Here is a 12,922-nt window from a genome sequence, read left to right as displayed (position 1 = left end):
CATTTGGCTGTACATTATCCTTTAGATAACAATGACTACAGCAATGCATGGAAGCTCGTTTCCGCCACTAAATAAAAACAAAAAACAAAACAGTAATTGCAACTTTTTATCTCACAATTCTGACTTGTTTTCTCACAATTGCGAGTTATAAAGTCAGAATTCTGAGATATAAACTCGCAATTGCGAGAAAAAAAGTCAGAATTGTTTTTTTCTCAGAATTCTGACTTTTTTTTTCTCTCAATTAACTGACGGACAGTTTCTCTGTCTGTAGCAATTCCAGACATCCAACATTTCTGGTACATCCAACGATAGTCGTGCTGCCGTCCTGATGTCTGAAGCTGTTGATTTATAAAATGTGCCACTTCAGCTTCGTCTGTTTTATTGCGCCTTCGCCACAACTTATTCTTATTATTATTACTATTATATTATTATTGTGTAATCACAACACATTTGCTCAAAACTTGTCAAATTCATTAGTGTATCCATTCTGTTAAAAACATCTTTTATTCACCAAATACTTCCACTGTAATTTGCAGAACTGCATGATTCTACCCTTGAATGCCCCCTTTTATGGAGCCACCAGACTTGAGTTGCAAAGTTACAAAGTTGATGAAACATGATAGGCATTGGTGTGTTAGTATTAAGCCCACTAGATGGCAGTAAATGCTGTTTTTTTCTCCTTGAAATGCTGTACTCATGTACAAGGTTACTGTGGAAACATGTGTAACGGAGGCCAGCTAGTAGTTGCTGTGCGAGTAAACCTCACTCCTCTGATCTCAAGAGCAATGTAAACCCCTCATCCCAAGTCCCACTCGCCCCGCTCTGCGCGGGCCTCGAACCAGGGTCTCCGGCGTGGGAGTCAAAAGTCAGAATTCTGAGATAAAACATTGCAATTACTCTTTTAATTTTTTTATTTAGTGGTGGAAACGGGCTTCCATAGCAATGTTAAGACGACAAACATAATAAATGTAAAGTGCTTCGAGGGCAAAGAAAAGCGCTATATAAATGTCATGAATTTTTATTAAACATAATCAGGGAGTGCTGTCATTTTTTTTCTCTAATTCAAAATAAACTTCTCTTTTTGATTTAACCTTGTTTACTTCATCACAGCAGAAGTGTGGAAAGGGTTGATAGATGAATCATCGCAAACAGAATGTATAGCTTGCTAGGTAAGAAGTGTTGACACAGTCAGATACAGTTGCTTGAATGGTGCTATTCTGAGACAGTCTGTGGTTATCAAAAACTCTCAGGACAACATTGTAGTCACCCTGCTCCAATGTAAACTTTGGTTTCAGAACGACACCGGTTGCTAAAATGGGCACATTATAATAGTTAGACATGTATACCAAGCCAGCCAGATATTTCAATGTGTAACGTATGAAAATGAGATTATTTCTCCTTAAAACATTAGAAATTACTCACATGTTTCATTCATCATGGCGGACCAATTTTTACTGGTTTCTCCTTGGGTCTCAACAGTAAAGGGACCAGCGTAAGGAGGTCCATCTTTGTCCGTTATAGAGAGAAGCACTGGGGCTGAACCACGATTGCAAATTTTTATGCCCCTTTCATTAATGACAGGAGCGTTGTCATTAACATCCGACAACTCAATTATCAGGGTTCCAGTGCCTGTCGCTGGAGCATCACCTGAACACAAGCACAGACATTAGAAAAAGGCTATGCTAGCATGATTTCTTCTCTTAAAAAAGAAACACAAATTACCATCATCATCCACAGCCAAAATGATAGCTCTGTATTTGCCATCTTTGACACTGGAAGATTCTCTATCCATAAGTTTCCTGACTTTAATCAATCCAGTGTCTTGATTTACACTCAGCCAGCCTTCAGGATCATTGCCAATTTTATACCTGGAAGGAACCAAAACATACAGGTTAAAACTAGAAATGTTCATCAAGAACAACTTAATGCTGGACAAAGTCTTGCCTGGAAGTTTAAAGGGATCCTATTATGCAAAATTCACTTTTATAAGGTGTTTGAACACAGATGTGTGTAAACAGCCAGCCTATAATGGTAAAAAACCACCCAATACTTTTTTTATAATCCCCATTTATAATTTTTAGTCTCTCAGAACACACTGTTTTATATCTCCCCCTACTCATCCGTAAGAGCAGGAATATCCCGCCCATGACTGCCCTGTTGGCATAGACACCGCGCTGAGTGAGAAGCACTCCTTTAAAACAATTTGAAGTTCAAAAGATATACAGGCATGCTGTCATTTAAATAATGGGTAGAAGAGATTTGACATTGGAAGGAATATTATATTTTATTTGCAACATTTCTTACATTATCTTCTGTGACTTTCCAATGTCTGGATCAGTGGCTGTATAAGAAACCAATTCAGAATCAATCGGTGAATCTTCAGGTTTGTAAATAATCTTCTCCTTTGGATTAAACTCTGGAGGCTCATTCACATCTTCTACATTCACCTGTGACTGTGGCAGTGGAAGTGACCAAAGCACCGACGAATGGATCATCGTTCTCAACAATCACAGACAGAATGTATTGCTTGTTCTTCTCAAAGTCCAGAGGCTGAATGGAAAAGAAAGTGTCTTTTACTAAAGTTAAATCATCACAACCAATCGCCTGTGCAAACACATGAGCAACACACAGTACCTTTGCAGTGGTGATGATGCCCTCTAGCCGGCTGGGTCCAGTACTGACATTGAAAAACCCACCCTTGTCACCGCTAATAATCCGATATTTGGTTGACCAGGCAGGAGATCCCTCTTCATCTTCATCAGTAACTGTAAGTTTGGCCACTACAGCCCCTACTTTATTCTCTGGGACAGATACAGTGTGCTAAAACAAAGAGATGTATGGTGCATATAAGTATTAAAGTTAAAACACTATTATAACATTCTGAATATATCAATATACATTACCGAGGTTTGCTCAAACTGAGGTGCGTTATCATTGCTGTCAGTCACAGTAATAACAGCTGTGCCAGTGGTTGGATAACCTCTTCCTTCCATGTCAGTAGCCACAACTGTCAAAGTGTATTTGGACCATTTCTGAAAGGGAAGATGTTTTCAGGTGAGTTTGTTTACATGAAATCATTCTTCATCACTGTGAGATCCATTCATCAGATTTCTCACCTCTTTGTCCAAGCCTAAAGAATTCACACAAATAACTCCAGTAACAGAGTTGATTTCAAACATGTTTGGTTTTGGCAATTCTGGATCTTGCTTGACAATTGAGTAACTGATCACAGCATTGTCAGTATCTGGATCATCTGCATCAGTGGCTGTGACTGTCATAAACTCATCACCTTCAGTGAGAGAAGAATAAAGACTGATTAGGAGGTACGAGCTGAAGAGACATTTTGAAAAGCAAGAAAAAAAAAAAAACTGCTAAAAACAATTTCACTGAGAAACTGCACCATACACCTACCTATTTTAGCAGCTCCAGGAACATTTCCATTGAATGGATTTTGAGTAAAAACAGGATAATTATCATTTTGGTCCAGCACATTTACAATAATTTCCATTGGCTTTTCTTTTATATCCACATCAACTCCAGTAGCATGAGCTACAAGCTAAAGACAAGAGAAGAAATACAGGCATGTTAAGAAGCAAATATCTGAGGTTGTTTGAACACAATCAAATCAAAATTAGAGTTGTGTCTTGTCCATATCTGTTAGCTTTGACACATCAATATGTAAATTTAGTCAGAGAAAACTGACTTAATTTTTAGTAGATATACAAATATTATTAAAATAAAATGAAAAAAAAAAAAAAATGTACAGTCTCTGCAAACACATGAAAAGAAAACTGTCAATCCATTTCATCTGACCTTTTTATCTGATTAACTGATGACAGTTTTCAAAGAGTTCAGAATGAGCAGACAATCCAACACTGAAATACACTAAAAACTAACTGTTGATTTTAAAAGTTTGAGAGACTAAAAATCATCTTACTCTGTATGAAGCTTTTGTTTCTCTGTCGAGTGCCCGAGTCACAAACAGATTTCCTGATAATCTTTCTATAGTGAAAGTCCCCCTTAGGGTCCAGATCTGCTCCTTCACCTGTGATACTGTAATGCATCTGAGCTTCATTAGACATGTCTGACTTTATCTAAATACATAAAGTGATAAGAGAACAAAGTCAATAACAGACAAACCTCTTTCTCATTCATCTATTTTTGAACATTCACTTCATGACTTTCACTCACCTGGACCAGCTTTATTGGGAAAGGACCTCTGCTATTCTCAGGTACATTGAATGGAGGAATAACCCAACCTCTCTTTGCTTCTCTCTTTGCTCTCTTTAGACCCGTTGAAGACTTTGGAAACATCAGAATCAGATCATCAGAGTGAGACTCCATCTGAAATTTAGCAACAAAACATTTTTGTTTACAATTAAATACAGCACACAAGCATTCAAATGCTTGGATCATTTTTGCATCTCAAAATGTTTACTAGCTAATGGCTATACTAAAATCAGTCTGCAGCAGTATTAATATATGGGGAGGGTAAAATGTTTCAGTCCCTATTCAATAATTTAGGTTGATTCAGGACTTCTTCGTTTCCTGACTGGCTGTACATTATTCCATTACATATAATAAATGGAGCAGAATATAAAACAGTGTAAAAGTTAAGGTAATCTTAGGTTTTAGGCTTCAGCTCTGCATAAATGAAACATCAGCAGGCTCATTTTGCGTTTGAGAATGATCAGAGAGGGCTGAGACAAATTACATTCATCAGTAGGGATTGAAATTTCATGAGTTTAACACATTTCCAATAATTAGTCCTAAACATGTACAGAAATTGATCATTGAATATGTTCATAGTGAATTAGCACACATAAAAACTGAAATGTCCAACAGAGGTCAGGCTTGTACTGTACTGACAGCAGTTTCTTGTATGAACTTGTTTGTACCTGTGGAGAGGAGATGTTCATGACCGTGTCCATGTGATGGTCCTCATGATGGTGGACACGCTCAACTCTGACAGACACCGTGTGCTTCTTGCCACTGGAGTCCCAAGCGTGCACAGAAAACACCTTGTGACCTTCATGAAGAGTGACTTGTCTCTTCAGCGTTACAGTCCCATCCGTGTCCACATCAAACCACTCGTCAGAGGACTGAAAGAGCGTTCTTGTTCTTCCATCACATGTATTAAAAATTACTGTGAGAAAAAGAGATTCAATTGGCACAATGAAGCATCCTATCACATATGTAAACCTGGTTCCCTGAGTGGGGAACAAGACGCTGTGTCAGTAGCTGATGCTGTGGAAACACCCTCCATGTGTGATGATGGTCTGAAACAGTGTTTGAAAAAGCACCAGTACTTCAACTTCATGAGTTCGCACTTTCATATAATCATATATACAATATAATACGCGTATTTGGTGTGTTGTCCGAGGGGAGGGCTCCGAACTCACAATTTGGCCTGAACCCAGAGTACACATGCCCATTCCTTTGCTGGGATAGGAATAAGTGAGAGAATCTGTTTTCAGAATTTCCAACCAAAACAGAAAGCAAGCTACCGTTTTTTTTTTTGGCATAGTTCCTCATGTGTAAACTCCACCAAGAAATACACTGCAGACAGAAATCCATCTTGTTCTCTCTAGTCTCAAGCTCAACATCAGATCCACAGGGCCCTGCTTCATGTAACGCCTCACAGCAGCAGAACTAGTGCGACAAGGGATGGCTGATCTTCCTCATTTACACACAGATGGTGAGTCTTGAACAAAACACTTTTAAAGTGAACAAGACACTTTTTAAGTGCGGCTTGAGCATGACAATCACCCATGTTCTGATAGCATCAGCTACAGACGAGACATTGATAGCAACATCACTAATCAACACTGATTGTGAGCTACAACGAGAACAAATTTAGTAGAGTGTATACAATTTATAACTGTTATAGTCCACAGTTAAACCACAATTAAAAAGATTGCATTGTGTAGAGAGATTATTTAGCCAAATACTAAAAATATTTAAACAAAAACTCTCAATGTTAAGTTGCTTCAGTGTTTTATTTACAGTGATTTGTGAACACAGCTTACCTCTTCCTAGTATTGTTCCTTGGTGAAGGTGATCTCTGGGCACTTTAAACACCAGCAACTCCGACTCAAATCCAGGAGTACATGAAGACTCCTCCGTGTATTCACACAAAAAGACCTCATTTGAAACATATCAAATTTTGGAACATATATGTAAAATACACTTGAAATTTAAGGCATTTTGATTATTTAATCACTTCCAGCACAACAGCAGTCTATGTGGGCTAAACTGTGGATCATTTTCCATTGCTTTGGCACTAAATGTATTCAATGACGACATCTTTCAAATTACAATTCTTTTCTCATTCAGACACAAACACCAGCAAAACTATGAACCTACAGGACAATTTGCACTTTTACATAGTGTTTTGGTAGTTTTAGTGGATTTTGGATGTGAAATTTACAGCTGTACTAATCTGAAAATTCATAAGAAGAACAGTGTGAAGAATTTTGAAGTGACCTAATTAATGAAAAATGTGTCCTAGTGATTGTAAAAATAAATAAAAAACAACAACTGTAATATCAGAACCTTGAAATCACTTTTCAAAACTCTCGACACAAATAGATGTATTTCATGAGTTCACATGATCATAAAATCATAAGGAAAATATGGTAAACGGGTTTGGTGTGATGTCCATGGTTAAAAGTTTGCTCTTAAATCGAGATCAAGCTTTTAGATTACGGGAATACAGGATTACAATAAAATGGCTTGCCGTAAGTAAATGGAAGCGACTGGCATAACGTTCGCTTTGACGTGTCCTGTTTAAACAGCTCATTTACTGATTTCTGTGGTGTAGAGACTTCAGAAGGATCCCAGCGTCGGAAACAAGTGGTTTATTTTAATGGCGTCCAGGATCACACCAGAGGATTATATGTTTGTTCAGAACAGTGTAATGGAGAGTTTGCAAATAAACTTTTGTTGACAGATGAAGCGTGTCTAGGAAAACTTTTCAGTGTAATTTAATTAGATGTTTCATATGTAAAATATAAAGTTGTACATTATTTGTTCAAAGACTGCTGAAATTATATTTTGTTAAATTTTTGCAAAAGAAGCACCACAAACACAGATGACTTTTTTTTTTTCTCTTAAACTTTTGATATTGCTTTTTGGTTGTGGATGTTAAGATGTTTCGTTTTTTTAATACTAGTTCTCAACTTCATTAAACATATTACTGAACGTGGATTTATAACCACAATTATAGCTTCTCATGAAATGATAAAACCTGCAACTATCAGACACTAATAAAGACGTCTAAAGTTTTTGGAATCTGTCCTGCAAAAAAATCCTACCTTACAGAGGAAAATAATAACCACCAATCGCACAATCTTCATTGTCTCCATTTGAAGCAAAATGTCTCAAAAGGTCCTTCAAGTCTTACTTTCTTGTTGGTTTTTAAGACTGCAGTTATTTAATTGCTTGAGTTGTGCAAATCCCCGCACATGGGACATTTGTTATCTTTTCAGGGGGCGGGGTTCATTTCACACATTGTTTGCTGGTCGGTATGTCTCCTGTTTTGAGTGTGAATGGTGTCAGGTTCACAAAATTATTAAACAAAATTTAAACTACCTGCATTTGTCAGTGAATATAAGGTACAATATATTAGTATTTTACAATTTAGTACAGTATTTTTATGACTTTACTAGAGCCAGTGAGGTCTGTACTATATTAAGAAAGCTGGAGCTGTTTTCAATAATCTCAAGGGTAGTTTCTGGTCACGCATATTTTTCAGCCAGAATCCTGGTGAAAATTATTCGCATAGAGTGTTTTATTGTCCCCTTTTCAATTTTTTTTTTTTTTTTTTTTTTTTTTTTTGTCTGCTAACACACATTGGTCAAAACTGAAGCCACTTGTCAAAACGTTTCTCACAGTCAGTGAAACAGAAGTCTGTGAGGACTAAACAGTGGATAACTTTTCATTTCATTCATTCCCATCTTTCATAATCCATAAACCTATAAAATCCCTATATATGTGGAGCACATTTGTCAAATGTTAACACACTACTTTCCAAACTGATAAAACACATTTAAAACAAAATAATATCACAATTTGTGTATTTCTGCAGTATACTGAAATATATAGTAAATCTTAGCAGCAGAATATTTACAATAAAATCATTTCAAACACTTTGCAATTTTTAGTTGAAAGCCTACTCAAACTGTCCCGAGTGCACAACCACAGTGGTCGCTCTCCAATTCTCTCAAACTTTCCCACCAGACATTAAAACAGTTAAGAACACAAATTGCAAATGATGTCTCACACACACAAGAGGTGTTAGTGAGGCCAGCAGAGGGTGTTTACCCTGTGGTCTGTCTGGGTCCTAATGCCCCAGTATAGTGATGGGGACACCATACCGTAAAAAGCACAATCCCTCGGATCAGACATTAAACCGAGGTCCTGACTCTGTGTGGTCATTAGGGGCTTTCACTTTGGGTAGTTATAAGAATTCAGTTACTAGCCAAGTAAGGTGTACATTTTTAAAACTCTTAGTATAAAAAAACTATTCAATGTAAAATGCTGCATTTGATTCATCTGTCTTCCTTCTCATGCATCTCTGATCAATCTGATGGACAAAGTCATTGATTGTTTCCTCTCTCTTCTTCTCTATTGAGTCCCAACTGAGTCAGGTTTTCTGTGTGCTCTGGTTTCCCACACAATCCGAATACATTCAGGACAGGTGAACTGAAGTTTGGGGTTTCTGGTTAAAGACTCGTGTTGATATGTTTTGCTTAGACTGAGATTCAGTACCACTATTAAAATATATTCCGGCCTAGTTCACAACAATGAATTAAATAATTAACACATTATGGCCCGGTTTCACAGACAGGGCTTAGACTAAGCCAGGATTCAATTAGTTCAATTAGGGCATTTAAATAGCTTTTATAAAATGTTCACTAGAAGAAGAAGAAGAAGAAGAAGAAGGAAAAAAAAAAAAAAAAACATTACTGGTGTCCATCTTGAGACAAACAATAGCACTGACATATCTTAATATGTGTCAGTACAAGTTGCTTTCAGTTCAAACAGTTCAAACATGCGTTTTAGTCTGATACTAGCTTAAGCCTTGTCTGTGAAACCAGGGATTTTTTTTTACAGATTTTATTTTTACTTCTAGCACCAAATTCACATTTCTAACTCAAAATCAGATGCTTAGAGATCATAAAATTGAGGAACAGGTGCTCTATGAGAGGCAAATAGATAAATTAATAAACAGTACAATATTAATTGCAAGCACACAATGTACTTAAATTATTTAAATTTTGCTTTACTATAATATGTAAGTAGAATCTACTAATCTACAGCTAAAATAACTGGAAGTGGATGGAGACCAGAAGCCTCAACTCGATAAAGTTACAATGGCAGAGTTCCAGCAAAATATTTAAAATGGGACTGAGAAATCGAGTTGTTACATGTTCTCACCTGAATTTTGAGTTTGTTTAGTTTGACAATTCATATTCCACCTACTTATTTAAGTATTATTAAGGTGAACAGACAGTACCCCAAGTTGTTTGATATTGTCACTGTAGTAATTTTGGATTAGTCTCACATGAGGGCACCACAAATGTAGTTATTTATGGTCTTAAATATTAATATTAATATTTTGTATTAATATTAATATTGAGTCAGATGATTCCTTCCCATATTTCGGGGCACCAGTCAGGATTCTCACCTTGACAATAAAGAACAATCATGAAAGACTGTTGATTGAATTTTATAAATTGGAGGAAGTTTATCATCTGAACGATCTGAAGGATTTAGTGAGATTCGGGTGAGCTTGTAGAGCCTCTGATTATCAACACAAGAATGACACAGTTCGCAATAAAATTAATTTATTAACAACAAGATATACAAGAGTAAAATATCACACTCACTTAATACTACAAAGGAAAGTGACTAAACTACTAAGGAAAAATGACTAAACTACTAAGAAAATTGAATCAATAATCAAACAGAAATTACAAACTACAACACAAATGGATGTTAACAAAACTGAATGCCAAGTAGATGAGCAACGGATTGGACAAAGCAATGAATGGGTAATTATGTCTATTATACTGACAGATTCACATTCTTAAGAAGGACTGGTGATGATTCATTAAACATATACCGGGAGTCCTGTCATTTATGTCCTCTAATTATAAAATAAACTTCTGTTTTGATTTAAACTTGTTTACTTAAGTGGGCAAAGGTTGATAGATGAATCATCGCAGACAGAATGAATTGCTTGAATCCTCCAATTCAATTATCAGGGTTCCAGTGCCTGTCGCTGGAGGATTACCTGAACACAAGCACAGACATTAGAAAAAGGCTATGCTAGCATGATTTCTTCTCTTAAAAGAAACACAAATTACCATCATCCACAGCCAAAATGATAGCTCTGTATTTGCCATCTTTGACACTGGAAGATTCTCTATCCATATGGTTCTTGACTTTAATCAATCCAGTGTCTTGATTTACACTCAGCCAGCCTTCAGGATCACTGCCAATTTTATACCTGGAAGGAACCAAAACATACAGGTTAAAACTAGAAATGTTCAGCAAGAACAACTTAATGCTGGTTTGACAAAGTTTAAAACCATTTGAAGTTCAAAAGATATACAGGCATGCTGTAGTTTGAATTCTAGATAGAAAATATTTAATATTGGAAGAGATATAGGCTTTGACCTGCAGCTGCTAGACAGTTTCTAAGATGGTTCTCAGTGGTTACTAGTGCTAGTGTTTGATAATCGGAATTTGACAAAAAAAAAAAAAAAAAAAAAAAAACACTTCAAGGTCCATAAAAAAAGTATCTATGGGATTTTTATTGTTCTACAAAATCTTGGAATATCTAGAGAAATCAGTCAGAATTATCAAATGCAATAATGAAATTTTGGAGGTTTGTCTTGGAGGGGAAAAATAATTTGAAACATTTCTTACGTTATTTTCTGTGGTTTTCCAATGTCTGGATCAGTGGCTGTATAAGAAACCAATTCACTATCAGTCGGTGAATCTTCAGGTTTGTAAATAACCTTCTCCTTTGGATTAAACTCTGGAGGCTCATTCACATCTTCTACATTCACCGTGACTGTGGCAGTGGAAGTGGCCAAAGCACCGACGAACGGCTCATCGTTCTCAACAATCACAGACAGAATGTTTTGCTTGTTCTTCTCAAAGTCCAGAGGCTGAATGGAAAAGAAAGTGTCTTTTACTAAAGTTAAATCATCACAACCAATCGCCTGTGCAAACACATGAGCAACACACAGTACCTTTGCAGTGGTGATGATGCCCTCTAGCCGGCTGGGTCCAGTACTGACACTGAAAAACCCACCCTTGTCACCGCTAATAATCCGATATTTGGTTGACCAGGCAGGAGATCCCTCTTCATCTTTATCAGTAACTGTAAGTTTGGCCACTACAGCTCCTACTTTATTCTCTGGGACAGATACAGTGTGCTAAAACAAAGAGATGTATGGTATTAAGTATTAATACCATAAGTATTATAAGTATTAATAAAGTTAAAACACTATTATTAACATTCTTAATATATCAATACACATTACCGAGGTTTGCTCAAACTGAGGTGCGTTATCATTGCTGTCAGTCACAGTAATAACAGCTGTGCCAGTGGTTCGATGACCCTTTCCTTCCATGTCAGTAGCCACAACTGTCAAAGTGTATTTGGACCATTTCTGAAAGGGAAGATGTTTTCAGGTGAGTTTATTTACGTTAAATCATTCTTTGCCACTGCAAGATCCATTCATCAGATTTCTCACCTCTCTGTCCAAGCCTACAGAATTCACACAAATTCCTCCAGTAACAGAGTTGATTTCAAACATGTTTGGTTTTGGCAATGTTGGTTCTTGCTTGACAATTGAGTAACTGATCACACCATTGTCAGTCTCTGGATCATCTGCATCAGTGGCTGTGACTGTCATAAACTCATCACCTTTTTCAGCAGCTTCAGGAACATTTCCATTGAATGGATTTTGAGTAAAAACAGGCCTATTATCATTATTCTCACCAACTCCAGTAGCTTGAGCCTTAGGCTAAAGACATTAGAAGAAATACAGGCATGTTAAGAGACAAATATCTGAGGTTGTTAGAAAACAATTACATTTTTTTGTTGTTGTTGTTGTTGTTTTTTTTTTTTAATTGCTTACAATTTCTGAAACTATAGCTCCATTTCTCAAAACTCTTCACACAAAACATGCAAACAAGATGCAAAACATCACATATGAATATTCAGTATATATTTACAAACTAAACAGAAATAGGTGAAAAATGTATTTGTTTCTCATAACATTAAGATTTGATTTCTAAGTGATCAAATTAGGTATATTTACACTATAAACAGAAATGCAAACACGATTAAAAATAAATGATTTCTTTCTGAAAAATTTCAAATGAGTTTTGATTTCTATGTGAATTAATTATGTATAAGTGTTTTCTCACATGATTGCTGGCAGTAGGTAATCAGGAAATGATTGTGGCATTTACAGTTTGTTTTTCAAGTTTGTTGTTTGCTAACAAGCATCAGTCAGCACTAAATTTTTACAGTCTGCATTACCAAGATGCAATCTTGGCCAAACAGTTACAGTTTTTTAAAAGTTAGTTTTTTTTAAAATTGCTTAGACTCTAAAAGTGGTACTTGAGGTCCACTCAGTGAAACCATTTACTCATATATCTGATCTTCAGACCAAGTCTGCAAAACTGCAAGCACAAAACGTACTTTAAACTCAGTTTGCTATTGTAAAACAAACTTTTTGCAAAACTCTAAACACTCTACATTACACACATCATTCAAAACGTCTCGGGTTACTTGTGTAACCCTGGTTCCCTGAATAGGGAACGAGACGCTACGTCATATGACGTTATGGGAACCTTCTGCGTGATTGCGTCGTGAAGCACTCTTGTATCTAAC

At 36.4% G+C, this 12,922-nt stretch overlaps 1 protein-coding gene and 1 pseudogene across 3 annotated transcripts in view; both read right to left on the bottom strand.

Moving 5' to 3' along the window:
• Nucleotides 1-1,124: 1,124 nt before the first annotated feature.
• On the bottom strand, nucleotides 1,125-12,008 carry LOC127516462 (B-cadherin-like; annotated as a pseudogene).
• The window catches only part of LOC127516451 (cadherin-4), a 60,853-nt gene continuing 58,139 nt past the window's right edge, over nucleotides 10,209-12,922 (bottom strand). The window contains exons 8-12 of one of the 3 annotated variants that reach the window (XM_051901105.1): nucleotides 11,562-11,690; nucleotides 11,268-11,453; nucleotides 10,939-11,183; nucleotides 10,374-10,516; nucleotides 10,209-10,300 (exon numbers count right to left, since the gene is read on the bottom strand). In XM_051901105.1, the coding sequence (XP_051757065.1) occupies nucleotides 10,224-10,300; nucleotides 10,374-10,516; nucleotides 10,939-11,183; nucleotides 11,268-11,453; nucleotides 11,562-11,690 (780 nt within the window). In that variant the 3' untranslated portion in view covers nucleotides 10,209-10,223. Of the gene's footprint in view, nucleotides 10,301-10,373; nucleotides 10,517-10,938; nucleotides 11,184-11,267; nucleotides 11,454-11,561; nucleotides 11,691-12,922 lie in introns of those variants that run through there. The other 2 variants (XM_051901104.1, XM_051901106.1) reach the window with 2 other exon arrangements.

Source organism: Ctenopharyngodon idella, chromosome 7, assembly GCF_019924925.1.
Source record: "Ctenopharyngodon idella isolate HZGC_01 chromosome 7, HZGC01, whole genome shotgun sequence".
Classification (NCBI taxonomy): Eukaryota; Metazoa; Chordata; class Actinopteri; order Cypriniformes; family Xenocyprididae; genus Ctenopharyngodon; species Ctenopharyngodon idella.
Note: the sequence above shows the minus strand (reverse complement) of the source record. Positions and strands in the feature narration are given on the sequence as shown.